Source organism: Pyrgilauda ruficollis, unplaced genomic scaffold (assembly GCF_017590135.1).
Source record: "Pyrgilauda ruficollis isolate IOZ18807 unplaced genomic scaffold, ASM1759013v1 scaffold23, whole genome shotgun sequence".
NCBI classification, from domain to species: Eukaryota; Metazoa; Chordata; class Aves; order Passeriformes; family Passeridae; genus Pyrgilauda; species Pyrgilauda ruficollis.
Window position 1 is genome coordinate 13,850,211 of NW_024522539.1, and position 27,816 is coordinate 13,878,026.

The following is a 27,816-nucleotide window of genomic DNA, read 5'->3' on the forward strand; positions in this document are numbered from 1 at the left end:
ACCACTTTCATTATTGACTATTTTGTTAAAATTTTTCAACAGATCCTCCATCCTCCTCCTCTCCCTTCCTTTCTTTCTGCACAACTGACCTCCTCTCAAACAGAAAGAGCCCTGCCAAACAGCAGAGACATCCATCCAGAAATACATAGGAGATGTCAGCAAATATATGTTGGGGTTACTGCAGGAAAATAATAGAAAGAACTTCCAGAAGAACTACAAAGCTGAGAACTCACACTCAGAAACTTGTCTGACTTGGTCTTCAGAGTTACTAACAGCCCCTCTTGCATACAGCTTATAGGTAGGGCAGAAGGTTGTGAAAAGTGTAATAAATACAGAGTTGCAGTCTAAACACAGTTTGGCATGAATAGAATCCTCTCCCGTAGGGCAAGAGCTGAGAATGACAGCCAGCCTTGGGGCCCGTGTGAGACTGTCACTAGGAAACTTGTGCCTTGTTCTCAGCAAAAGGGACGTCTCCAAGGTGGTTACCATGCCCTCAAGTCCCTTGAACTAGTATAGAACACACTCCAGACCCGTGGCATTTCTCATTCAATTGAAAACAAAGAATCTGATTTTATCTAAATTAATTCCGGGGCTTCCCAGAATGAAGCAATTGTTTCTCTGAGTTACTCTATTTTAGTTAGTAGATCTATTCCCCCTAAGGCCATTTGGAAGCTGGACTGAAGCATCTCTCCACTGTCAGTGTTACAAAAGAATGTCTAATCAGACAGAGTACTGAAACCAGAGCAGCAGCGTGACCATCTCAACTGCACAACAAAAGAGAAGAAATGGGAGATAGGCAAAAATACTAAATTGTCCTGCAGTTTAGAATAGAGCCCTTGGACAGCTGGCTGCAGACTGGACTGTGCTAGTTTCAGAGCCCATCATTACTGACCTTATTTAACTTGTCTTACAAATAGGCTGCACAAGGAGTTAACAGGACTTCTGTGTTCTTCTGGAACTCTGACAATCAGACAGTTTCAGGTTTCTAGCCCATACCTATGAGGCTATTGTCCAAATAACTTTTTACCCTAAAGACAGTGGCACATGCACATTAAAAAAAAGCAAACCCTGCCTTTTATCTCCTTTTAACAGTATAGTTTTAAAAAAATACACATCTCAGATTATTATTTAAAAATCTAGAGTAAAAAGCAAACTTGTTTTTAAACAGGTTATTTGATACCTTCATGATTAACTGGTTGTGTTTGAATATCAATAGATATGAGATACCCATTGATATTAAGATATGAGAACAACATTGATATGAAGTGAATGTGGTGGGAGTGTGAAGAGACAGAACAGCATTCAAGGGGTCTTGTCTCAGGCCTGTGGCAGAATCAGCAACACCTGCACATTGCTCCTGATAAACATTTGTCCAACACATTCACAGAGACCTACATCATGGAAATTCTAAATATTATTCAACCAATATAATCATCTTTATATCCTTACCATGACAAGTATTTTCTAATGTCAAACCTAAGTTTCCTTTGCCTCAGTTTAAATCTGCTCCACCAAACAGAAAAATACAGCCTTCTTTTTAGTGCTCAAAAGTATTTGAAGGTTATATCTTCCTCCAGCACCAGTCTTCCAATCTTTAGAATAAACAATATGAATTTGTTCAAATTCCCCTCAGAGGTAAGATTTTAAAATCTCTTAAGGATAATCCCTGCTGCTTTCTCTTTCTCTCCAAATTGTCCACTGCTTTCCTGAAAAGCAGTGCAAAAACCCAAGGACTCCAGCCAAGATCTCCCTAATGCTGAGCAGGATGGAACGTGTGCAGGCTGCAAGCCTTCTTAGAGATGCCAATGGCTAGGATGAGTGAACCATCCACAAGAACACAACAGGAAATTCCAGCAGTTCCTAGCTCCAATCTCTAGCAATTTGAATAGCAACAGAGTGGTTTGGGTCCAGCTTCTGTTTCAGACATTTCCATCTCTGCAAGAAAAAGAGCTGCCTGCGAGCAACTGGGTGGTTCTCTACTCACTCCATGTCTGCTTTCACTCCCAGGAACTCTTTTTTTCCATGTCTTGCATGATGAAAATGCTCCAAAGCTTTAGTAACTATTTGTGACCTATAATACTCCATACAATTACTCAACAAAAAAATCCCCATATGCACAAATAGAAGCCATTCATTCCCAGAACATTATTCAGATTACATTGCTTTACACATCTTACTCCAATGTTTTGACATTTACTTTTCAGTACACAAAGTCTGAATTTTTCTAATGCTTACCTTTCTGTGTTCAATTGAAGGCTGTGGGATGACAAGCTGAAATCCCAGCACTGCTAGGGAACTGAGAAGTCTGAGAAGGCAAACAGTGAAACAGAACAGATAATTACCACCAATACAAACCACACATCTACAATATCTTACAGGGCTTCACACTGCAAGAAGATATTTAAACACTTGAATACCATTGCTAATCAAAGCAGACTCAGTGAACTGTATGAAATGTTCTTATAAGAGTCTCTTCACAGCAGGCTCATACTTGAATGTATGAACCAGGTTCATACATAGATTTGTCCAGCTATAAAGCAAAAGTGAACCAAATAGAATCTATTGATACTATTTCATATAACTTCATGTTTAAATTTAAAAATTCCTGGCAGTGCATATTTTAACACCTCAGCATTTGGTGTGAAACTGACATACGCTTTGCAAGTTTTCTAAAGTGCTAAGAAAGAATTTACCCATCTGTGGACCACATCTGCTTCTAGCTCTGGCTCCTCATTTTACAGATGAACACTCCACCTTCAGCACACAGGAAACAGAAAATAGGTTCTTCCCCAGCTGCCTAACACTTGTGAAAATTGAATAACCTAATGGGCACAGAAGATGGAAAGTAGTGAACACAGCCCACCAGAGACTCAGGATAAGCAGCCAAGCATCACCCCAGTCCCCACATCTTCAGTCATAATGGGAAACAAGCCCAAACAAACTGTTCTGTCAAGCCTCACCACTTCAGTGACTCCTAGGAGCCTGTTACAACTCAGGCACAGTTAGCTCAGTCTTTTGTTTGCTACAATTTGCAACAGAAACTGGTTTGTCTCTTTCTAAAAAGCCCCTTCATCGGAAAGTATGGACAGGTATGGCAAACAGGACCAAGGTATCTTTATTTGTACCAGGAGCTTGACTTTTGAGTCTACAAAGAGTATGTTTCAGACCCACTATTAAGGGGGAAAGCTGCTAATGATTTTCTGAATTTCAGTGCAGAAGTAAAAATTATGCGTTTGGGTACAAATACATCTGCAAACAGACAAAATCCAGCTGCATTTCCTGTTGACAGCTCCTTCCTTTGCTCCCTCCCCAGTAACCCTTTAAATATTTCTTATTGTTTCATGTATTTTCTGAGACAGATCTCCTAAAGAGAAAGGGGTTTTTTAATACTAAGCATTTAATTACCACCAGTACAAATGTTCTTCTGCAAGGGAGGATGTTTATCTTGTGTTTTCTGTGTTTGTTCTTTGCTAATATACTGCAAAATGAACCATTAGGTAAGTACTGATTGCACATGGCCTATCATCACCTCACCATCTATGCCCCTCTCTCTCAAAGCAATAAACCAGTGAAAGGCTAGAAAAAGTCAATACTTCTTTACTGCCACATCAATTTAGGGGGAAAAGCATCAAGTCTGTCTTCAGCTCACCTGCCTCTTTTCTAAGTGTTTAAGTGATCTTCCAACTCTTCTCAATGAAGAACGACAAGCATCTAAGTAGGTGGAGTGCAGTGTCTGAAAGGCCCAGCCTACATCCTCTGCAAATTATATTTAACTTCCATCTCACAGTCTTCCTACCCACCCCTGCTCCCTTATGGCTTCTGCTCCCTATAATCCCTCAGAGCATGTCAAAGAAAGTTCAGACTTTCCATAAGGAAATGAATACTTTTATCCTCAACAGGACAGGATTTTTCTGATCAGTCTGACAGTCTACAGATTTCCATGTGTAACTTCTTCTGAAATCATGCACAAGGTTGTGAGTTCTGAGCTGAATGAGAACTGTAATCTTCAAAGCAAATTACTTACCAGATTAAAGTTGTCAGTTCTAAACAGCAAACTTTTAGTATATGTGTGATTACTCTGTGCCAGGCTTTTCCTGACCATTCTTTAAGGAGGTTGCACTGCAATCACCATCTGTATGTATGTAGCTCAGGCCAATAAAGATAGATTTTAAATTTGCTTCTGTATCTGCAGTTGGATCTGTCAGAAACAAGGGTATCAAGCTACTATTTCAAACACACAGGAAATCTGCCAGGAATACTTAAGCTATCCTGAGGTAAGCCCCTAGCTTCAAATCAGTGTGTGGCAATTTAATTTTTTTAATGTTACTTCCCTCAGCAGCTTGCTTTGGCTAAGTTCTCTGGACTAGGCTTTTTTATTTGTCATGCATGACTAACTTTAAGCCTCCCAAGCTACAAAATAAGCTTCTCCAATTTCAATGGGCTTGGTTCAGGTATCCTCACAGTGCAGAAAAGCCAAAAAGAGAACAAGTGCTTCTCAAAATAAGGCACAACTTTTCAAGTATACCTGAACAGGTGAGGTACCAATTGCAGCTGATTGGTGGCTGTTTAACTCAGGCCTCTAAGAGCCTTGCTGGTACAGCCCCTGCTCCCACTGCTAAGGCACTGTTTGGAGCCAAGCACCCAGTTTGAAGCAAAGTCAGATTTTAAACTCCCTCACTTCCTTTAACTGGCAACACCAATTGCCAATAATACAAAAACATAAAAGAGAAACTTAAATATAAACATTCATATAAACAACTGGAAAAGACTGGGATGCACAAACACAAAGCAAAGCAAAATTAGGTCTACTGTAGGAGCAGCATGAAAAATTTTGCAATTTAACACCTCATTTAGGAGCACCTCTCAGAGTTCTTCCTAGTCAGTGCAGGGAGTGTTAGCTCTGCATGAATGAAGCTAGAGGGTACCAAAGCAGATCTCTCACATTGCTGTCCCTTAGTAGCTGCATTTTATGGAGAAATATTCTGGCCAAGTGTGGATTGTCCACATACAGGTGAGCAGTACTGACTAGTGCAGTATGGCTCTTGTCTCAAATTCCCAACTTCCTCCCAAACCTGCTGAACAGCCTAAGTCTGGGACAGCTAGGGAAAACTATGCAGGTAACCTTTCAGCTGGAAAGATAACACTGGTAGTGTCAGTATTGTGTGACAGATCCATTTAGATGGAAAATCTGCCCTGGCATATCAGGAGGGTGCCAAAATTGCAATTCAAATATTGATGCCTCAAACTCAGGAGAAGCAAGGTTGGAGCAGAAGTGTTTCAGTAATTCCATCCCAAAGGCAGAGCACTCAGCTGTCATTCCTTGCAGGAGGTCAGCCTGTGTTTGTGTGGCACCAGGGCTGCCTGCCTGCTCTGAATCTGCTCGCCCAAGGACAGGACAGAACCGGACAGACCAGCTTAGGAACAGCTGAATGTTTCCTTTGTTAGCAAAGCTGTTTGAAAGGTCTTTCCTATGTTTGCCCACTGGCAAACTGTTTCAGGAATGCTTAAGACAAATCCATGAATGAATTGCAGCACAGGTACTAAAAACATGTAAATCAGCAATTTAAGCCCAGTGACTGTAAATGTACAGCCTCATCAAAAAACACAGGAACTTTCCAGTAATATAGACCATCACACTGGCACTCACTAACAGATGCTCTAAGCATGAACAAACACTGAGAACTTTCTTTTCTCACTATCACCAAAGAATGCTATGCCTGGTATGCATATACTTGAGTATTTGGTCTTGGGACAAGATTTCTATTTACCCTCCTATGATACAGACACTTTTAACAGCAGAGCAAGAGACCACTAAATTGAAATTTACTGCAGCGTGTTAAGAGCATATAAAATAAGATTTTAAATGTTTTATTGCATCACTTACCTCAAAGAAACTATTAAACTGTCTACCATGATCTTTAAATGCAAGGTATTTTGAAGTGAAAAATACCTCTTCACTGTGGTACACCACAATGACAATCACACACAAATCCTACAAAAAGAAAGGAGAAAAACAATTAACACTGCTTATTCAGTATTTCCCAGGATTTGTATAAAACTGCATACAGACCTACATTAATCATCTCTACTTCAATTCTCGGGACTCTACAGCAATTCAAACTGAATATCCAATGTCTGTTGCAGAAAAAAACTGTACACACACCATTTTTTGCAACAGGATTTCAATATTACCAAAGTGCTCTGCAGAAATACTGTGGGATGCAAAATCTTGGTTTGATTCCCAAGAAGGCAAATCTGATGTTAGACTTACTTGCCTTTTTAATTTGCATTCCTGGTATGTCACTTGTATAACAATAAAGCAAACCTCATTTAAAGTCTTGTGTTAATAAAATTCATAGAAATGAAACTGGGTTACCAGCTTCTAATGTACAGTAATGTTATTAATACACTCTGCATTTTGTGAGCAATGCAAGGATGACTCTGGGAGTGCTTATACAGTTTGCAGAAAAAACCTGAAGTGCATGTTGTTTCCTTTACTACAGATGGAAAACCTACCCACAATGAAGTGAAATGCCTTGCCCACAGTCAGGGAGGACATCTGGAGTTAAACAGCATTCTGAATAGAAATTTAACTGATCCTTATTTCTAAGTACTATCAGTGCATCATGACTACTGTGAACACACAGAAACCCTATCAGCCCTTGGGAGGATTACCCAAACATACTTTCATTTGTTTGTAAATAATCTCAAATGTTCAGACATGTGGGAACTTCTTATTTTACTAAATTTGAAATCATGTATTGGGCATCCAAAATGCACCAGGATTTTCAGGCGGGAAAGAGATCCTTGCAGTAAGGAAATACAGCACAAATCAGAAGGGCTGGTGGGAGAGTGGCAAGGAGGGAGGAAAAGAGGAAATAAAACACTATTAGAACATAAATCATACATTTCAAAACTTGGTCAACCACTGTCTGTATCTTTCCCTTTACAAGTGGTTACATGCTGAAATGCAGTGGAGTGAAGAGAAACAAGAGAACACTGCTGTTCACAGATAAAGAGCTCTCAATTTCTGTCAGACAGCCAGATAATTGAAAACTGCCTTGAATGGGACAGGACTGACAAGAACGTAAGAAATGTGCAGTTAGACAAAGTACAGATCCTGCTGCTAGGAAAAGACAGATTATTTGTAGGTAACTGGACAGGTTAAATATGCCCCACCCTCTCCTAAAAGTCAAACAACAAATTTGGTTTAGGAAATCCCAAAATACTTTTAACGTCTTTAAAAGGGAATTCCACAGTTGATTAATGATTTGATTGTTCAGTTTTTTTAATGGAAGGCATTAAAAGTTGAGTACTTGGGAAAGTATCACAACAAAAATTCCATATGTAACAGGTTTGAGTGAGTCCTGAGAAAGAAAACACTAAGGCTGGCTAAACTTTGTCCTCTCCTGCAGCTTTACAGTTGTCAGTAGAGCTCAGAGGTTTTCTCAAACTTCTTCACTGTTTTCACTACTTAACACTGTAAAATTGGTTTGTTATAAGATGGGAAGCACTTCTGAAAACAGATTTTTAGTCTGGATCTCCTGCAACAGTTCACACGTTTGAGATTTTAGCACATTCAGAAAAGCTGCATTCCTTTAAACATTAGGCAAGTCCACACATCCAGCACCACCACCAGGCATTTAGACAGATCCCCTAACACAGGATTTACTAATTCTGAACTGAGAAGGCAATAAATGTCTCTCTGCCTACAACCTGACTCTTAATTGCCAGGCATACTGAGGTACAATAGGTGATTATATCACTTATTGAAGATGGAGAATCTGTCTGTAACATGGATTGTAACCAACATGGTTTCAAGTTCTTATCATCTTGGGTTTTTTTTCCAGATTTACTCTCTTCCAGATTTTTCACTCCACAATAATCTTTTCATCCAACAACCTTGTATGGAGTCACACAGTCTCAAAAGAACACAGCTAGGGATACAAAATCACCAAAAAAACAATGTACACTCCACTAATCCCTTCTATAAACTGCACCTCGTTTGAAAAACAGGAAAGATAACACGATAGATCTAGTTTTGCAAAAAAACAAGAGAAGGACCAGAGTGTTTCTGGAGACTGTTCTTAAAAACAGTGCCTAAAGTCCATGCATATGTTTCCAATTTTTTTCAGGTCATTTGTATCTTCATAGTAATGCAACCTGCCATTGACAAATTCTACTTTCAGCTGCATTTCAATGCCATTTGCAAAACACCTCTTACCACAACTCATAGATGCATTTCTTTTGAAATATCATTTGTAGCACATGGTGGAACAACTGCTAAATATTTAAGTGACTTTAAGAGCTTGTTTTCCAGAATGTTTAAGAGCTTAGATGCTTACAACCTACTGAAAGGCATGTCATTTTGGCAGTGGTGTCTTTGATATGAAAATGTGCAAACGCGACAAACATTTTCCCTCCAGAAGATCCAGGGCAAAATGAGTACCTGAAATGGCTACACAGTTAACACTGGGATTGAATAACATGAATTTGGCAGGGAAACTTTCAAAAGCCTGATGAAGTGTACTTGTGTTCAATAAGTCTTGCATTGTAAAAGTCAAATTGCCTTCCCAGAAGGGGCTGAAAAGCACTATAGACCTTTTGAGTAACCCTGCATACAGTAGAATATATATTAATTTCTAAATCTAAAAAACTCTCTAGTAACCCTGCATACAGCAGAATATATATTCATTTCTTAACTGGAACAACCCACACTCTTCTTCTTCACAGAGTCAGCAAGATTTTCTCCACTGCATTAAAATATTTGACTTTTCAGCAGTGTTCCCTATTTCACTTCCAAGCAGGATGAAAACAAGATTGATCTGTGAAACTGGGTGGAAATAAAAAAACTAACAAAACCACACCCTCCCAGAAAATCAATCAACTAAACCAACCAACCACCTCACAGGATGGAATGGAATACAAACCTCTCCAGAACCACAGGTGACAATGAAAGGGAGAAGTGTTTCATTGCATACAATGAAATGTGCATTGGGTCACAGAAATGATTAAAGGAACTTAGAGTCTCCTCCCCTTTCACACTGCAGGTTAGAGGTACTGCAGTACCTCCCACCTGCTGCTGCTGTCTCAGCAGAAACCCTACCAAGCAATGAGCCAATCATAACCATCCCTTAACTTCATATTTACTGACATTTACCCAGACTCTTTCTCAAAACATTAGGAAAAAAAAAATTAATTTGTAATGGAGATTTCAAAAAGGGGTGGGGATGGAAAATGGAAGGTAAAAACCTAATCTAATAGGCTCATAGGCAATCACAGAAATTTGCTGTGATAAGGACAAAAAAGATTTCTCAAAGAAATGACACAATACACAGAATTATCTGGACAGACACCACAGATACAGAAAGTTAAGAAAAGAGGAAGAAAGTTCTTCTGAGAAGTCAAAGATAAGCGTTACCCTTTGACTAATTAACTTCAAGAAACGTCTTCCTACTACGAGGTTTGAAATTTTACAGAAAGCCAATGTTATCCTAACCTCTTAATTATCATGGGACTACTCACATGTGGCTTTTCATGTGACTTCAATACCCTTTGTGTATTGTGAGTGGATGGTATTTCACTTCCATGAATTCCTACGTCATTTTAGCATCAATCCATACTTCTTCTAAGTCCTGTCAACACACACACATCTGCATCTATGCATTAACAGAAATTCCTGAACATGTGCATACGTACAGGACCTACTTAAGCAATCCAAGCCCCTCTGTTTTAACTCACAACAGGAATGTGAAATTCATCTTCTAGAAACAGACAGTAACTCAACAAGTTCACAAGTGCTCTGAGCTTTCCACCTCTTCTACCTTGGTGACTTACATAACTATGAAGCCAGCTTCAATTTACTTCAATTTTTTCTTTTTTTTTTTTTTTTTTTTTTTTTTTTTTTGTTGTGAGATTATGTGTTTGCAAGCTACTGACAATGGCAACTTGCTTCAAGTATGAAAGTTGAGCATTGTTCCAAAGTCAGGTTTTCACTGATAGGAAAAGCTCTCTTTTTAGTTTCTGTTTCTTTGGTTGGTTTTGGTTTTTTAGGGTTTTTTTGCTTGTTTGGTTGGTTTTTTTGGGGGGGTAGTGGGGGGGGGGTAATAAATAAAGAATATCTAGAAACACTTGAAAGAATATCACACCCTTTAAGACTGCCTTTGAATCTGTGGCCTTGCACATTTGAAAAGTACAGTGTATCTGTTGGTTTAGTTGTTCAAATCTATTAAATCATGTTCAGTGCAAGTCCTTTGGATTGCCTCCAAAATTCACTACATTCACAAGACTTTGATAAAGCACTCACAGTTTGCCAGGTTTATCTAGCTACATAATTTGTGCATACATCCAACAGCTTGAACTGCAGCTGTTGACACCTACCACCAGAGTTTTAATCTCTTCAAATATTCATTAACTACATTAAAACATACACTTGTCTCTGAAAGCTGCATAAAAGAGAAATCTAGCATTAGATCTGATGAAAAGTTCTGATACTTACACGGAGAAAACATTTTATTTAAACAAAAACGGCAAGTTGCTCCACCTAACCCTGCAGGTACCTTTTTTTTTTTTTTAATTTGAAACGCTTTGAGAACTTTCAGGCTCTCCTTCTGGGCGTGCCCAGACCTCCTGCAGCCCAAGAAAGCTCAGTGCCTGTCTGCTTGAGCAAGACCCAGTTTTCACTGCTTTGCCTGAAATCTCACAGCAGGGAGTGCAGCGAGCGCTCCACAAGCGGCACCATCCGCTGAGCAGGGCTGGAGCCCCGCTCGGGGCTCGCTGAGGCAGCCGCGCTCGGGCGGGGCCGCAGCGCTCGGGCTCCGCCCGCGGCAGCGGCACCGGGAGCGGAGCGCCGGCCCCGCGCGGGGCACCCAGCCCGCAACCCCGCACCGACAGGGCCACAGACACCCTGGGCACTCAGCAAATGTTTCTCTTCTCAGAGAACAAATTCACCTCACTCCTCTGCATTTCCAGTGGAAGAACTGTGTAACCCTGTGTAATTTGGCATCCGACCGTGTAATATTTAATTGTTCTCTGAAAATATAGGAGGCAAAGGTGGCAGAATCCAGCAGTAACCATACACACATATTCCCAAAATATCCGTTCACGAAATGCAAATTTTGGCTTGTAAAAGTACAGTTATGCTGGAGGGTGCCACGATTGAAACAATTTGCTTCCATCTTTCTTGAAGAATATATAATTTAAGATCAAACATGGGTTGTGATGTTAATCTTGTAAGTAAAGGGGAGAAGCAGGCAAGGGCATGATTATAGGTCATGAGCTGCAGTCATATTTGAGAAGTAGGATTGGTTTCTTTTAATTAATCTTAATCTTTGTTCACAACACTGATTATATATTTGCTGAATGTGCACTAGTAAGAAAAATATCATAAAACTGGAGGGATTGCAATAATGAGCCTGGTCTGAAATTTACTAAAGTCTTCTTAAACTCAATAATTGGCTTAAATATGGATTTAAGACCATAGGTCTGATAATCAATTAAAGTAAATTGTTGTGGTATAAAATATGACATATAATTAGCTAATTGACACCCAGTTCAACTGCAAAGAAAACACACTGGAATAGCAGTGTTAAATTGATTAGTAATTTTGACATTATTTAAAATCACCAAACTCTGAAAAGGTAGTTTATGTGGAGTTTAGACTTGCCAAACTTTAAAAAGAGTCCAGAAAACACATAATCAAGTGTCAGAAAAACTGAATTAGTTGTTCTTTTTTACATCTTTGAAATAATAACCCAGAGGAATGATACTGTCTCGAGATTCAGGCTGCACCAAAATTACCATTATTAGTCTGATTTTATCCCCTTTTTTACCTTTTGAAAGTATTAGACAATTCTCACAGAAGCTTACTGCATGTAAAGCTCTCATGTGCAGTTTCCAGGCAAAGGACAATTACATAAAACATAAAATGAATCACAAAGTTGAGATCATATCACTCTCCAAATTGACGAAGAGATTTTTGGGATGCAGCTGTGTGGAAACAATTGCAAACCTATGTTAAGTTCATTTCAAGATTTCAGTGTGGTAGGCTGTGCAATTTTGGCCAAATCCCTGGAATTAGTTTTAAAACTGTGCTTAGCAACCACGTGGTGGTTGGTTTTTTACCTTCCCTTCTCTGTCTAAAAAGGTACTGTAAGAATCTTGATACCAGCTGGTCACCATTCACTGGTTTAAGGAATTTCAACTCTTGTCAGAGCTGTTCTGGACAACTAGGACAGAACAAACTGGAAAGACCTTATAGAAGACAAGTGTGCAGAGCCTGAGCAGTTCTGTTGCCATATGAAAGACCTTACTCAATGCTCAACTGGTACATCCCACCTGTGCTGGGTAAATGTGGCTGAATATTCCCTTTGCCCACAGATCACTGACACTCACTGCACACACAGCCATTAAGAACTCTCCGTTCCACACTTAACCACCCCAGAGACTGAAAGGTTCCAGCAGTCTCAGCATTTGAAAACCATGAAAGCTATCAGAGCTCTACATATTAGAAATCATTACCTCTTCTAACAAAACACGTGACATGTATCCAAATGAATTTTCCTTTCCTTGTAAAGAACTTTTTTGCTACAGTCTGAGTCTTCTAAACCAAGGATGTAGAAGGGGCTGAACAGGTAAGAAGAAGGGGGAGATTACATGCTAAAAATCCTCTTCATTAAACAATCTTTCTTAACCATTCCATAATCCTGATAACACCTATCTGATTACTGATGTAGAAAGATATGGAAAAAAATAACACTGAACAGCCTAAAAAGTCAGGTAGAAATACCTGAAATCTCTATTAGCATTGATACAAAATAGGTGAATCCCTCATTGTTATGACAAGCAAGAGAAACAAATCTGTGTGAACACTGCTGTGATTGAACATTGAGAATCTTGCCTACAAAACAAGCAGTAACAGCACAAATCTGTTTTCAACAAGTTCCTGTTCTAAATACTTTTCTACCAATGTTGGTTCAGGTACTGTTTTGAGACCCACTCCATTTTGTGGAAACTCAGGTAAAACTGTCTGCTGTGACTGGTTGTTAGAATGCCCTGGATGGAAATAACTGAGAGAAGGATTATAAACAAATGTCAGTCTGCAAATCGATTTATTTAGTAGAAGTCTTAATGATACTGATATTGCAAGGTATATAACTGCATTTCAGAACAACTAGGAATAATGGAAATTTCTTAGAGCCTCTGTTAGCCATACTAATTTCTTTACCTGTGAATATGTCAAAGAAAATGAACTTTTCTTCTGCTCTTTTCAGAAGAGAAAAAGAAAATTTAATCTTAAACCTTCTTTAATGAAGGCCATTTTCAGAATTGAAGAAACGCTGAAAGTTAGAATCTTTCCTAGTCTGCCTTCAAAACACAGGCTCCCAACAGCATTTAACTGGTGGTTCTGAGGACCTACTGTCTTTGCATGAAAACCAAGGAGCCACCAGCTCCATTCAGAGAGTTGTAACACACCCTGTTTAAAAAGGTCAAAGAAAACAAATATTTCAGCAAAGCTAATTGAAGGCACATGTACAAGGAAAGTAAAACACAACATATTTCAAGAGTATAATCAGCTATTTCTGAGTAATGCAGCCGGGAGACACCCCTCTCATTATGTAAAAATCATGTACATTACATAATTATTGTGAAGTTAGAAGATACCTTCCTTCTGCAAAAAGGAAACATGACTTTCACCCATCTGTTCAATAAGAATGTCTGTCTGGCAGGCACAAGTCCTTTTTAATTTTTTTTAACAGCTTCCCATAAGAATGGTGTTCAAGAAACATTGTAAATACATGCCTAAGCATCAATATCCTCCACGTAGTAAAAGAAAGGGCAAAATATAGGAAGCTGTGCCTCAGAGAATAATTTTTATAGTATTAGGCAACATTCAACATCATTTCTAGGTGAAGAACAAGTGTTCCTGTTGCTAATGTATTTCATTCACTGGTAAATAGATGTGTGTGCCATTAGCCTACTACAATTAACTCTCTGCATTGCTCCAACACAAATAGAAAAACTGCTGTAAACTACCCTTTCCATAAATTAGAGCTGACTCACAATAACAGGAGAGTAAAAGGAGTCAGCAATTCCTCTGTGAACTCACAGAAACATTTCTGACAATATAAAAATCCTGAACTTCATAACTGTGACTTCCTAAGCAAGGAACTAAGCAGCAGAGGAAGGCTTAAATATATCACAGTCCTCATTTAAAAAAAAAAAAATCTCCCTATCAACCTGAATACATACAGTCTCAAATATTAACTTTTACAAAGTTCTTTCTGTTCAATTGGCATGATTTCTGAGGTGTTGACCAGTGTCAGAACACAACATGGAGGACAGTATGAGACGTGGACTTGTAATCTTTGCTTGCTGATTCAGAAGTGAAATATTTTCTTTGCCATATCAGTGGGAACCATCTCTCTGCATAGGTAATACCTCCAAATAACAATGCTTTCTGGGAATATTCCTACATTATCCACAGCAGACAAGGATAGAAGTGTTTCAGTACAGGGACACTGCAAAGTCAAACCAAACCACTTTTAAACTTGTCAACCAACCTCTAATGGCTAAGCTAAGCCTTCTTAGTCCTTGGAAGAGATCACTTTGCATCTCCCAGTTACCAGAGAAAACAGACTTGTCAAGAATGACTCAGTATTTCTCTTCTGGGTAGCTATTCATATCCACTACCATCAGAGATGTTTAATTTTCTAAAGTTAAACACTATGTAGAGGAACAGTTACTATTTGGAACATGTACCTATAAATACAATACAGGCATCCTATTGAAATTAGCAGGAATATCCTTGGGATTCAATTTCAAACTTCAGCTACAGTGACTCCAAGGGCTTCTGTAGCATTATTCTTGATGTACTAAAGTATAAATAGGATAAAAACCATTTCTGGGGCACTTCACAGATTTCCCTGCCTGTTATGTAGCTCTCTGCCTTGGGTTAGGCATTCTAAAGGAAGGCTGGCATTCCCTCAATACTGCGTGGGTCTTTGACCCAGGAGAACAATTAGAGGAAAAACCCCAAACAAACCCAACCCAAACCTATTTATCAGTACAGGTAAAAGCAAGGCAATTCCATGTCAGTTTATTAGTCCATATACTTAGAAATAAAATACATTTATAACTGGATATGCCAAGCCACAACCCAGCTTGTCTCTCTCCCCTGCAGTTTGGCAGCAAAGGAACAATGTCTTGGTAGTGCAAGGACTATTCCCAGTGTTTCAGTGCAGGGCTGCACTGCAGACCACTGACTCCTGTTCTTTCTCTAATGGAGATTAATGTGGGCACACATCCCAAAATAACTCACCAAATCCTTTTCTACACAAGTTTTCAAGGACAAGTGTTTTAACATGCATTTCAATACTGCCAAAACTGGAAGGAAAAACACCACGGGTACCCACTGATGGACATTTTGTACTAGCAAATGTCCAAGAATAAGTGACCAAGGCTTTTGTAATAGACTCTAAACATGATGAAAGTCCTCTTCTGCAGTCAGCAAACTGCTTTCTTTTGGCAAAAAGAAGATTTCTCTTTTCTATCAGGCGATTTCTACATGATTTAGGCTTCACTACAACCAGTGACCAGTACTGCTGAGGTGACAGCTGTGTTCAGCTCAGTTGTCATGAAAAAGCTGAGCAACAGCTTGGCTGTGCTGGGGCATGGAGGGGCAGAGGTGCACCATCCTAACACCTTGTCCTCTAGCATTTGGGATAATTTGAGCACCAAACACTTGCTAAATAGTTTCATGAGAACAACACAAGGCTTCAACTGACTAAAGGACAGACACAAGGATGTAGAACTTCTCAGGTACCTGTGTGGGAATATATTTTAGGGACCACTGAAAAGTAAGTGACACATGTCCAAAATAAACAGTGCTGAGATTATTATGTCATCCTGGTAACTGCTGAACATGCCTTTGCTCAATAAAGCATAAAAAAATCAACTGTTCACATCAAGGAAATGTCATATACCTAATAGTAAGACTTAGATGTTTGTTTTTTAAGAGGAAGTATAAAAAACTGCTAAATCATGGACAGAAACACAGCTCACAATGTAGCTTACACATTTTCATTGTGCATTTCAGAGTCTAGGCTCCTGAAACATTTTGAAATGAATGAGTTGTGCAAGATTGGCTAAATGACATTGTTATTAAATAATATTATAAGAATGATGAGATTCCAATTTATTTCTGATTAAAATTCTCTCTGATGTGAGGCTTCCCACATACTGGTAAGAAATGCAACAATGGAATTTGAAGATTTATTCTTTTCTTTTATGTTTCTACATAATGATGAATAATAGGTCTAATGAGAGATCTTGCAAGAGCACTGTGAAATTAAGTATTTTTTTCAGAATTTCAAAATAGAATACCATGGAACTTCAACCCAACATGAAACAATAAACTCTCAATGGATCTCTGACAGCCAGCTGGAAGAACGGCAGTAAGTTATCTTGTACATCTTTTGCAAATATTAAATTCTGAATGCAAGTAAATACAGGGATGACTCAGAGGACACAGTGAAGAACTGTTCCACAGAGGTCTATTTAGCTTTCATCCACAATAAAATTTAGATGAGGTCTCCAGCACAACAACACAGACATTCAATATGTTTATCTGCTGGGCTTGATATATATAGAATCTTACAAATAGTTCAGTTCCAAAACTGGACTGACAACCAAGATAGTAGCATCAGATGCCAATTGTGCTGCCAAGCCTTTACCACTTAAAGGGGTACATTTGCAGAGGTGTATCTCTTTTCTATGGGAAGAAGATGTTAATGGAGAAAAAAGGGAAAAAACTAAGTTACTAAGCTTTAATTAGTAAAGATGACAAACAGCACTATCATCACGTCTTTTCAAGAAAGAGAAAATTAAGTTTCAGCATGGTTAGTGACAACAGAAAAAATGTAAAATCCTCATGTTCAGAAATCCAGAAACAATTTACATTTTCAATTCTACCCCTGAGACTGATGCCACTGAATATAATTTTCCTGAAGTCCTTATTTGGTTTGGGTTCCAGAAATATCCTAATGCTTGTATCAATCATAACCTCCATGTGGTGAACCCTTCAGCCCCCTGCATTTTAAAGCTGAACTGCAAGATCCTTTAAGTGTTGGGAGAGGGAGCTGTTTATTCTTATCCTGTCAGCTTGAAAGGGATTTTAGACATCCTACAAATCTTGTCTTGCTGCTATGCCTCATGTGCTCTGGTGGTCTAGATGACAGTTAGTATTTCAGTCCATTTAGTGTAAACTGCATGAACTGTTACACTCCTACAGGAGATACCAGTCCTTGACACAAAAACACAAAGATGATCATACATTCAAGGAATCTTGAGCTACCATTCAGTGAGCAGGGAAGTTGAAACCTTTCACCAGCTACAGATGAAAGTCTCCCTATTAGGAAATTTATAGTTTGTAAGATGCCATCCAGTGGTCTGTGAAGGATGACTTCATGGTTGACAGATAAAAGATCCAACCTTGCAGAATCACCGACAGCCCTTGTCACCCTTGCTAGGAGCATTATTCAAAAAACTAAACAAGTGAGGAAGATGCCTTTTTGACTTCCAGTTGTCCTTTCCAGTTCAGGTTCTAGTCTTGAGTTTCTCAGCCTATAAGTAAACGCAATACTGCTTCCAATAGAGGTTGCTAAGAGAGAAGTAAGACATGATTGTAGTGTGACTTTGAAAGAACTGAATCAACTTTTCTGCTTGAAAAGTCATTCACCAGAGCTAATGCACACAAGTACCCACTCTTACATCTGCAAAGCTAGAAGGGTTGAAGAGAAAAAACATAAGAAATACCATACTTCCCTGTGATTCCTGTATGGGCTTGCAGAGAAAGGCAGGTTCAAGAAAACCCCTTCTTAACAGAGTGGTGGAAACCATCAGTACCGTTAGTCACTGCATAGTAAAGAGGTGACTCTATCCTGCCTCCCCATTTAGCCATGCACTACTTGATTCAGGATAAGGTAGCCCCAACATACTTGCAACACAGCAGCTTGAGCAAAATTATTACACTTAGCTTAGTGAGAGCCTGTACCTCACAGTTTAACAACACAGCCAGATTAGAAGGATACCAAGAAGGGGAAAGTGTGGCTACCACAGTCCACTCACTGAGAACATATCCAGCCTTTTGGCTGTATCTACAGCCACTGATATTTCAGATTAAGGTCTTCTTTTCTGTCTGTATATAACAAAAGTTTTAACTTTTCTCACCATCTCTGTTAATCAGATGCAGCTTAGAAACTGTACTTCATACTGGTAGTTTCAGAGTTGGCAGCTGTGCAAGTCACAATGAAGTCACTTCTCTCTTCTGACCACAGTAACAGCCAAATCTAATTCAGTGTATCAGTCATCTACAATCCAGAAATCTCTGCCACCCTTATACCAAGTTTCAGGACTTTCATAACCACTCCTGCTCAAGAAAATCTATTCAAGTGGCTGGGACTCGGCCTAAGCAGAGTGAACAGGGCCCTTATTGCATCAGGTAAAAAAAAAAAAAAATCAAAGGTCATCCCTTGGCAGTAGAGCCTGAGCTTCTTTGTGCTTGAGGGCAGGTTATTACAGCACACTGACCCCCACCTGATGTCGCTTAGTGCTTCCCCTGTGTCTGCAAACTGGGAAACAGGGACTGAAAATGTGAACGCAAGGCTACTTGAATCTGCATGACAACAAGAACAGCCTATTACAAAACACTGGCAAAGGAAACCAAGTAACTCCTCCATTGTGGACTTCATTTGCTGCTTTATAAAATCTGTATGCCAAAGGTGATAGAGGGATCTTTTTAAAAAGTGTAACCAAATTTCATATGCTGTTTTTGGGATTTGGGGTTTTTTAAATCAGAGTCTACTGCTTTTGCACAAACTGCTTAGACAGTCTTATATAGTGACTTTTAATCTTCTACTTGAATACTCACTGTTGCAGATAGGTGAAGACTTGCTGAAAGGAATGCAATTCAAATGGAACCACTCTGGGCACTGCTTCACACTGTCCTCCCTGTTTTAACACAACATCTGTACGGTCTGAGGAAACAGGCATTTTGCAAAGCCCAGAGTTTCGAAAAGCCCCTCTAACATAACTTTAGGAAAACAGCAAAACAAAAAGCAGAAATAAACCCCACCTTTCTGAATCTTCAAATACCAGGAAGATACATTTGGAAACAGTTTCTCCCCTATTCCCATTTCAAAGCAGTAGAAACAATCACAACTAAATCACAAGCACTGTAGTTCAAAAAATATCAGAAAATGATAGTTTATGTCCAATTTTAACAGTATGAAAGCAGCCAAGATATTTTAGCCCTTTCATGCCCTCATGATTCAAAATTGTGTAAGGATTGTTTCTTGTTTAAAATAATTCTTAGTTATTATTATTTAAATTTTGAACATATTCTCAACTATCACTGCATTCAGCCATGATGTGATGAATTTGGCCAGCAACAAACACAGGCAGAAGGCACAGCTTTATGACAACTGATTAATTACAGCAGCATTGTGAGTGCCTAAGTAATAAATCTGAACCTGATCCTGCAACACTGTAAACATTCCTACAGGAAGAAACAAAAGTACTCCAATTGCCTTAATCTGAGCAAATCTCTGAACTGAAGGGGGGCAGTAAGAAAGAAAGAAAAGAAGAGACAATCTTTTTGGTGTGCAATATTTATCAGTGAGTACAAGTAACACACAAAGAAGAACAAGAGAATAAGAAATTACATTTTTAATGGCTGCTTATCCCTACAAAAAAATCAAAACTGTTATCATTTTATTGCAAAGGTTTTGTACCTTCTTGGTGATTTCTCATGGGCAGTTCCTCACAGCACTGACTCTTTCATCTTCTCAGCACAGCCAATAAACTCCATCATCACTTCTCAACCAGCCAACCTACTCTTTTACAATACCCATCCTAACTGGATCTGGCTGTGGCCTATTAAGGGCAAGCCTGTTCCTAATTCTTGATAATTAGTACAGCTGTAAGTCCTTAGGGGTGAGATTACCTTCATCACTATCTCTATTTTCCTACCTTCCACCCATCCACAACATCCTGCCTTAGCCCCTGTGTTTCAAAACATGAACAGTATTTCCTGGGCCAATAAAACTGAACAATACTAACAGTTAATGGTTAACCCACTCTATTCTTTTCAATCCTTATTCTTATGCTGGTTTAATAAAGAGCTTAAATTTCACATAGAGCCCCTGAAAATCAGCAAGGAGGTTTGCCCACTATTTCCCACTCACTTCCCCAGCTGCTGAATGCAGCTCCACTGTACTACAAGAAAATGAGACAGCTTTCATTTCTGCCAGATTAAGTAATTGCATCCATTCCATACAATTTATCACTCTTTTGGGCAGCTTGTGTCATGGGATGACATTTTATTGTAATTATGCAGGGTGGGATTGGACAAGCTCTTGCTTCTCTTTGCCAATCTGATAAGCAAAACTATTTCTTTTTTCTTTTTTTTTTTTTTTTACTTTCGTAGAAACAACATGTTTTAGATAAAAATAACCAAACAAAAATGTAAGTATAATGCACAACCAACTAAGGGTTTGATGTTACCAAGTCAGGACAACAACAATCACCTTTACTGAGGAAAAAAAAATCCAGGATATCTGAATACTTTCCAAGTCAACATTTACTCTCAGATTAGTGTCAATAGTTTTGCTGAATTTGCCATTTACAGATAGGTTTGTCCTTCCATGCACTTCTCTGCAGCTAATCCAAAGGGAGTATCAGGGGAATCTGCCTGACTCAGGATTACAGATTTTAGTCATACAATATTCAAGTATCCAAGTGACGTTTTTCTCCTGGGGGAGTAGTATCCATGCTCACATATCCAAGTGCTGATCCTGCAAGGCCAAGCACAGCAGATGTTTTTCACCAAGAAGCAGGTTTCATGAAGAAGGGCTTTTTAAAAGGGCTTCTTTATCCATCTTTTTCCCAAAACCAGAGCAAAGAAAACACATTCCAACTCAGATATCATGAGTCACATAGAAGGGAACAAGCAGGAAACCACAGTACTTCTATCAGTGTTACAGACAGCATCCTCAGGCTCCCAACAAAACACTTCACTTTGGGAAGCCCTGTCCCCCTGCTCTCTTATCTCACCAGGCCATGCAGTCCCAAAGGACAGACCTTGTCCCACCTCTTGGGCAAGCCAGGTCCAAGGTGTCACATCAGCCCTGCTAGTTCACCAACAAACTGGGAGTCTGCTCACTACCAGGTCTCTCTGCTAAATTTCATTTTGATACCAGAAGAGGTCAATACAACCCAGCCAAAGATAAAGAAAGCTCAGAAGTTAGAACTTCTGTTGTCGCAGCAGTTATCTCTTGGATTTACTAAAAGGGATTATTCCTTTATTAATGTTTGTATTTTAAGAAGCTTGGGTTTAGGAAAAAAACACAAGTAAGTGAGTTAAATCAACAAAAATAACACTCAAAAAAGGTAGTTTTCTATATTTCTCTCTACTCTTAATCACATATGGCTAAATATAACTGATGTGTTTATAGCAGTCTTACAGGAAGGGAAATAGAGGATCACAGTTATGAACAAGTGGCTCCTCTGAAAAGGGATGAATTTTATCTACCAAGTCCTGTAAGTTAAATATTTTTCTAGTACCCAGAGAGTCTTCCAAAGGCTCCACTTCTTGGAACCAACTATACAACAAGTATAACTTGTCAAGTTAAAGAACAAGTTACTAACTCTTGTAGTGTCAAAGAAAACACTGGAAACTCATGGCTGAAATCAGTGGTCCTGCTTTCCAATGACAAGAGCACATCAGGTGGGAGTGGCCTGATCTGAAAGACACTGAAGTTGCTGATAACCTTTTCCTTGACTTTACTGGCTCTTAGACCAGAGCTTTAAATAAGAGATAGTGGCTCTTGCACTTATTGAGGAAAAAATCTACAAAACTGATGGAAAAAGTAAATTTTTTAAAATACATTTTTCCATATAAGGAGCCTGGAATCTTCCTGTGAAGGGAAATTCCAAAACCAGGACCAAAATAAATACTGAAGTGGGATGCCAAGTAGTAGGAGCAGCACAGGATGGATGTGAAATAGCCAACAAGCAAGACCTTAAGCTGTGATTTAGAGAAACACAGTAATAAACCTATGAAGCACATACTACATAATTTGGGTTCATTCATGTACAATAAATATTCTTATGCAATTTTTTTTTTTGTATCTTTGCATGCAAACTATTTTCAGGAAATTTAACAGTTGACCAACATCCTGCAATTATCATACCTAGTTCAGAGATAGAGGAACGAGTTCAGATAAAGCAAAATGCCAACGGCCTGGATGAGGAGCACAGAGCAGCCAATGGAGTGTTGAAACCAGAAGCCCACATTCCAGGAACTCACACATCCATCACCTCAGCAGCCCACAGGGCTACTTGCCCTCACAAGGACTGGACTGAGATCCTATCTGCATTTCTAGTGCCAGAACAGCTCCTGTGGAGAAGCCCCACATTTAACATTTGGTACCACCATTTAAAAAATATGTAACAGATGTCTGTAGATGGTGCTGACAAGTGCTGACTGTTTAACAGCAACCAGAATTCTGAACGCTGACCCATCTCTGGGAATGCCATAACCCTGCAGGGGTTACACAAATTTGATGTGTGACATGACACTCAAGCTCCCAAGAGAAAAATGGGTGGGACAGAACATGCCAGGAGGAGAAAACTGAGTTGGTTTAAATTACAGAATTTGAATCTGTTATTGTCACTAACACAAAGTACAAAAATGAACAAAAAATAATCAGGCAACACTAAAGCACACGGTCTCAGCTCTGCTTCCTTTATACAGAGTAAGATACGAGGCAAAATCAGGTCCATCAGGTGATTCTGTTAATCAATTTTTTTTATATCTGTTTAACATCCTTCTAATTAATCTTCTAAATGAAGTACTAAACAATGCATTCTTCCTAAAAATCTAATATACATGAACAGGATTATCTAGTGTAAAGTACTAACTATCCTGAAAAAAATCAAAGCTACTGCAATGCAAAACACTGTTACTTATGCTGCTAACAATGCAACCATGTTCATTGGTCACATATATCCAAATGGTAATTAGCTTTGCAATTACCTAAGTCGTGGTCCAAACTGCATTTAGATCAGGTAGAACTGCTGTCTGAAAAAAAAAAAAAGAACTAATAACTGAACTACTAATATGTAGTAGTAACTACTAACTAAATAATATGTGCCTACTCAAGGGAGTCCTGGTCCAAACTGCAGGTAGAACTGCTGTCTGAAAAAAAAAAGAACTAATAACTGAACTACTAATATGTAGTAGTAACTACTAACTAAATAATATGTGCCTACTCAAGGGAACAAGGCTTGTCACAGAATCTGTTCTTCAGCCAGCACTGTTACCACTGGAAGCATTTCACAGTTCAAAGCTACAAAATGCTTTCCCTATCAGCTTTATGGTAAAAGGGCTACTATCAAGGTCCAAACTCCTTAAGAAGTTTGTTTGACACAGTAAGTTTTGTTTTACTTTTTTTCCTATTTGCAAAAAATAACAACCTTCCAAACCTGAAGCTTGTTATGATAACACAACACTACAGGGGACACAGCTAAAATTGTTTATGCATGGTTGACTTTGGAGCTCCTTGGGTTTTTTAAGTGCTTAACCACCTAATCTTACTTCTCTTGTACAGAATTTAATGCCCACAGAAGTGTCTGCAATGACTGCACATCACTGCAGATGATAAATGTGATTTCCAAAGTAAAAAAGAAAATCCCAAATACCAATAAGTGTCTGACCAGCACTCCACTTCTGTTTTTACTATAACTGCCACTGTGAATAGTCTGAATATCACACACCTGATGTCACATCACAGAGAACTGAGACTAGAGTGTGGAAACCCAGCTTTTCTGCTGTCTTGTCTGCACAGAACCACACACTGAGGCCAATGTGAGTCTTCAAGATGATCCTGCTTTCTTGTTTTGTTTTCAGCCTTCATTTAACGCACATTTCTAACACAGTTACTCAGTTTGCTCTACAGCATAACCAAAGACTTTGTTCTGAGATCATAAAACCCATCACTGCCTGGGAGCAACCTAATTAATTTTCTACAATTAAATCTGCTGGAGCTCTGAAGGAACCTGCTGTATGAAATGCAGAAAGACTGAACCTTGCACCATACAACACCTCTAAGTGTTTCTGAGAGTTAGTCAGGAATCAAATTACTCCTTAATTACAATGGAGCTTTTTCAGATTAAAATCATCATCAGCAAGACCTGGGGTGAGCCCTGCTCTTAGATAAAACCTGAGAAGTTATGTTCAGGGCACAATAGTGACAAATAATCCATATTTCCTTCCTATACTCACTTTGAAGGACTCCCTATGACAATCAATACCAGCTGCCTCATGTTTCTAAATTGGCTAAAAATGCTCACTTTGCAGCACTTTTCTTGTTAAAGGCAGTCTCTCCTCCTAGTCTGCTTAAATCCATTCTCCCAGAGTTCCCTGGTGAAAAGGAAAGCATCAAGAATTGCAGGTGTCTAATGAATATCAGCAATATCAGTTTCATTTTAAACCCCTGATTATACTGAATAGATGAAAACCACATCAACCAGTAGATTACTACTAAGTTTACACCAGAAAGAAGTCCAAGTTGGCAAGCTACAGCTTGGTAGATCAACTTTCTAAGAGTGCACTGGCAGTTCCACAAACAGCAATAAACAGACAGATTTGGGCTATTTTCTGTTCCTGCTCTTGCCACAGAAGACAGGAAGAACATGCACAGCAGACTGACAGAATATTAAGAGCTCATCAGGCAACAATTTTATTCATAACCTTATACCCTTGTATTGAGCTACTAACCACTAGTGCCTTAGACAGTGATTAAAAAAATAAATCACACTGATTTATCAACAGGTGACACATCGAGTTACAAATATTTCTATGACTTTTGATGGCTATTCACAATATTGATGCACCAAATTATCTGCCATTTCTGCCAGCAGACATCATCATGCCCTTATATAACCCTGTTGTATTGAAATCTTGCACATAGCTCAGTTTTGCTGATCCCTTGATTAAAAAAAAATTATGAAAAAAATGAAAAACAATACCAAAAAGAGTACACTGGCAAGAGATACAGAAGAAAGGTGACTAAAAAGCTAAGAATTCTTTAACCTGAAATAAGGAATAGCTGAGGTAGAAGATAATGAAAGAACACAGCTCTGAAATAGCACAGAGATAGAGAGCAAAAACCAAGCATAATTCATCTTAAAAGGTCCATACAGTATCAGGCACAAAAATTAAAAGAAGCAAAAGGAAGTAGTTTTTTTCCACACAACATAGTAACTTGTGGAACTCACTGCTGCCAGCCTCTCTAAACTGTTCATGTATGTAAAATCTGGAAGAAAATAATTTGGATGAATTAATGTCAAGTGTGTCAAGAGCTATGAAACACACAGGTATGGACACACTGACATTTGCAAAAATGTAAAGCCACAGCTGGAGAAGAAAAGGTATTTCAAGATTCTCGTCTGCTACAGCACATACCCTCTAGCCTGACAAGTGAGCACAAACAGCTCAAGTGTTGGTAGAATTAAAGGAGAGATGGTAACAAAGCCAGAGGCAGGAAAGCGCGCAGGGAAACACCGAACGCCAAGCGCGGTTCATGCTCTGCACGCTGTGCTTAGTTAGACCAAAAGATCTGGCCCCAAGCAAGAACAATTGCAACACGCATTCTTCATGAGGCCAGTTATCCGCTTCTTTCCCTCTCCCGTACAAACTGCTGGATTCGGCTCAGGCTACGTGCAGCTACGGCTTCTGGTGGGACACCGAGGCAAAACGAAGCAGCTCCTTACGCTGCCTCTGGATGCAGCTCCTGGAAACCGAGCGTGCGAGGAGAGCAGCTTTGAAATGGCTACTTACACAGCCAAAACACGCGGCGCAAGAATCCCGCGGAGCGGAGCCGAGCCGAACGCGCTCCCGCAGCCGGGGCAGGGCGAGAGCCCGCGGGCCGCGGCTCCGAGCGCACACCCGGCGCGGAGCAGCCCCTCAGCGCGGCCTCGGGCTCCGCCAGGTCCGGGCTCCGCCGCCCTGGGCGCTGCCCGCGCCCCCGGCACGGCGCCCACCGCCCACCTGGCGCGCCCACCCTCCCGGGCCTTGCCTCACCGCTCCGTCCCGTCCGGCGCCCCGCGACGAGGCGCTCACGGGGGCGAGAGGGCTGAGAGCCGCGCGGCCCCCGGCGCATGGGAGGCGGTGCGCCCTCGGCCGGGAATGCCGGAGCCCCGCAGGACCCGAGCAGGTTCCCGGCGGCTCCGGGGCTCAGCCACAGCCTCTCCCCTCGCTCCCGCCCGCCGCCCGCGCAGGAGCCGCGCGCCGGCTGCTGCCACCTGCCGGCCGCGCCGCGCAGTCCGCGCGCGCTCCCTCCCTCCCGCCTTCCCCCGGCGGGCCGGGATTCCAGCGGCGATGTCCAGCGGGGAACTGCAAGGCGGAGGCGCAGGGGCACCGCACCGTCCAGCGCCGCCGTTGCACGGACGTGCGGGGTGTAAGGCGGAGTATGGCATGGGATGCGAGGGACCCAGCGGCGGGGCTGCCCCGCGCATCCGGAGCGCAGGTGCCCAGCGGGAGCGGCGTTCGGAGGCTACCGGGCAGAGCAGCGCTGCCCCGGGCTGGCTGCGCACCCTCCTCTGCAGGAGCGGCCGGGCAGGTACCGCGCGGCCGGAGCAGGGGAATGGGTACATTGTACTCCAACCGACTTCAGTTCTTCCAGCCCTTCGCTCTTGAGACGGGGACACTGAGGGACCCCACACTGCTGACCTCAAACACGACAAGAAAACGCGAGAGACAACTGTCATCTCTCTACTGGGTGAAAGACCAGTTGCTTCCAGAAAAAATACTGACAACTAGAAAGTAATATGTGTTCCTGACAGTGTTTGCTTAAACGTCTGAGGTCTGAAACCGAGCCAGTAACAGTGATACACTGGCACTGTGAAAACCACACCACCCATAAGCAACTATGAGGAGGATCTTCTCTTGGTAACTTTTGAGTTAGAGTCTGAGGAAAAAGCCTGGAATTCTGTTTCTGTTCCTGCTTTATATTAACTGTACTGGACCTAAGATCCCTAAAGGCATTTTCACTGAAAAGAGCAATAAAGTGTCCAGCATGAGCTCTAAACCTTAGAACCAGATAGTCACTGGCAACAGTTCATTGCAACATTTAGTTTAATGTTTTAAAAACCCACAAAAATATTATTAGTATTATGCTGGAGCTGGCCCAGCCAGGTGAATGTATTTATTTTAAAGCACAGCAAAACAGGTGTTTTTTTCTTGCCAGCATTTTGGGATTCATTACACTTGAACCCAGACAAAAAGAGTAAAAGATGATGTGTTGACTGTGCAATTCATTGCACAAAAGCAACCTTCTCCATTCCCAAGTTCATGTATAGATATAAGCTCTAAGCAAAATATCTGCTGCAGAAAACTTACTTTCTCCTGTGTCTTCACCAGGCAATTGCCATAGCACTCCCAAGCAGTTTCAGATGCCTTGTAAGCACCATGGCAGATCTTGGTAGCAAAAAGACAGCTGTGCACAGCTGTATGGTAACGATTTCTCACATGCAAAGAAAAGCTGCATTATAATCTAACAGAAGGGTAGCTATGCTACCTCCAAGAGGTCTCATTTGTAGGAAGAAAATGGGTATGGAAACAACAGGTTTAATCCAGAAAGAATTCTGCCAGTGCCTCCTGAGTTATGAGGTGGTTTGTTATCAGGTAGAACTTCACCCGAGCTTCAGAACCTAGACTGAAGCCTGCTTGGCAGTGGTAGACAATCTCTCCGGAAG

General features: G+C 40.4%; 1 protein-coding gene across 2 annotated transcripts in view; it reads right to left on the reverse strand.

Annotated features, from left to right (window-relative positions):
• Positions 1-26,277, reverse strand: part of THSD4 (thrombospondin type 1 domain containing 4) — a 242,419-nt gene extending 216,142 nt beyond the window's left edge. The window contains exons 1-3 of one of the 2 annotated variants that reach the window (XM_041468994.1): positions 26,144-26,277; positions 5,885-5,992; positions 2,236-2,305 (exon numbers count right to left, since the gene is read on the reverse strand). In XM_041468994.1, the coding sequence (XP_041324928.1) occupies positions 2,236-2,305; positions 5,885-5,913 (99 nt within the window). In that variant the 5' untranslated portion in view covers positions 5,914-5,992; positions 26,144-26,277. Of the gene's footprint in view, positions 1-2,235; positions 2,306-5,884; positions 5,993-25,900; positions 26,073-26,143 lie in introns of those variants that run through there. The other variant, XM_041468993.1, reaches the window with a different exon arrangement.
• Positions 26,278-27,816: the final 1,539 nt, after the last annotated feature.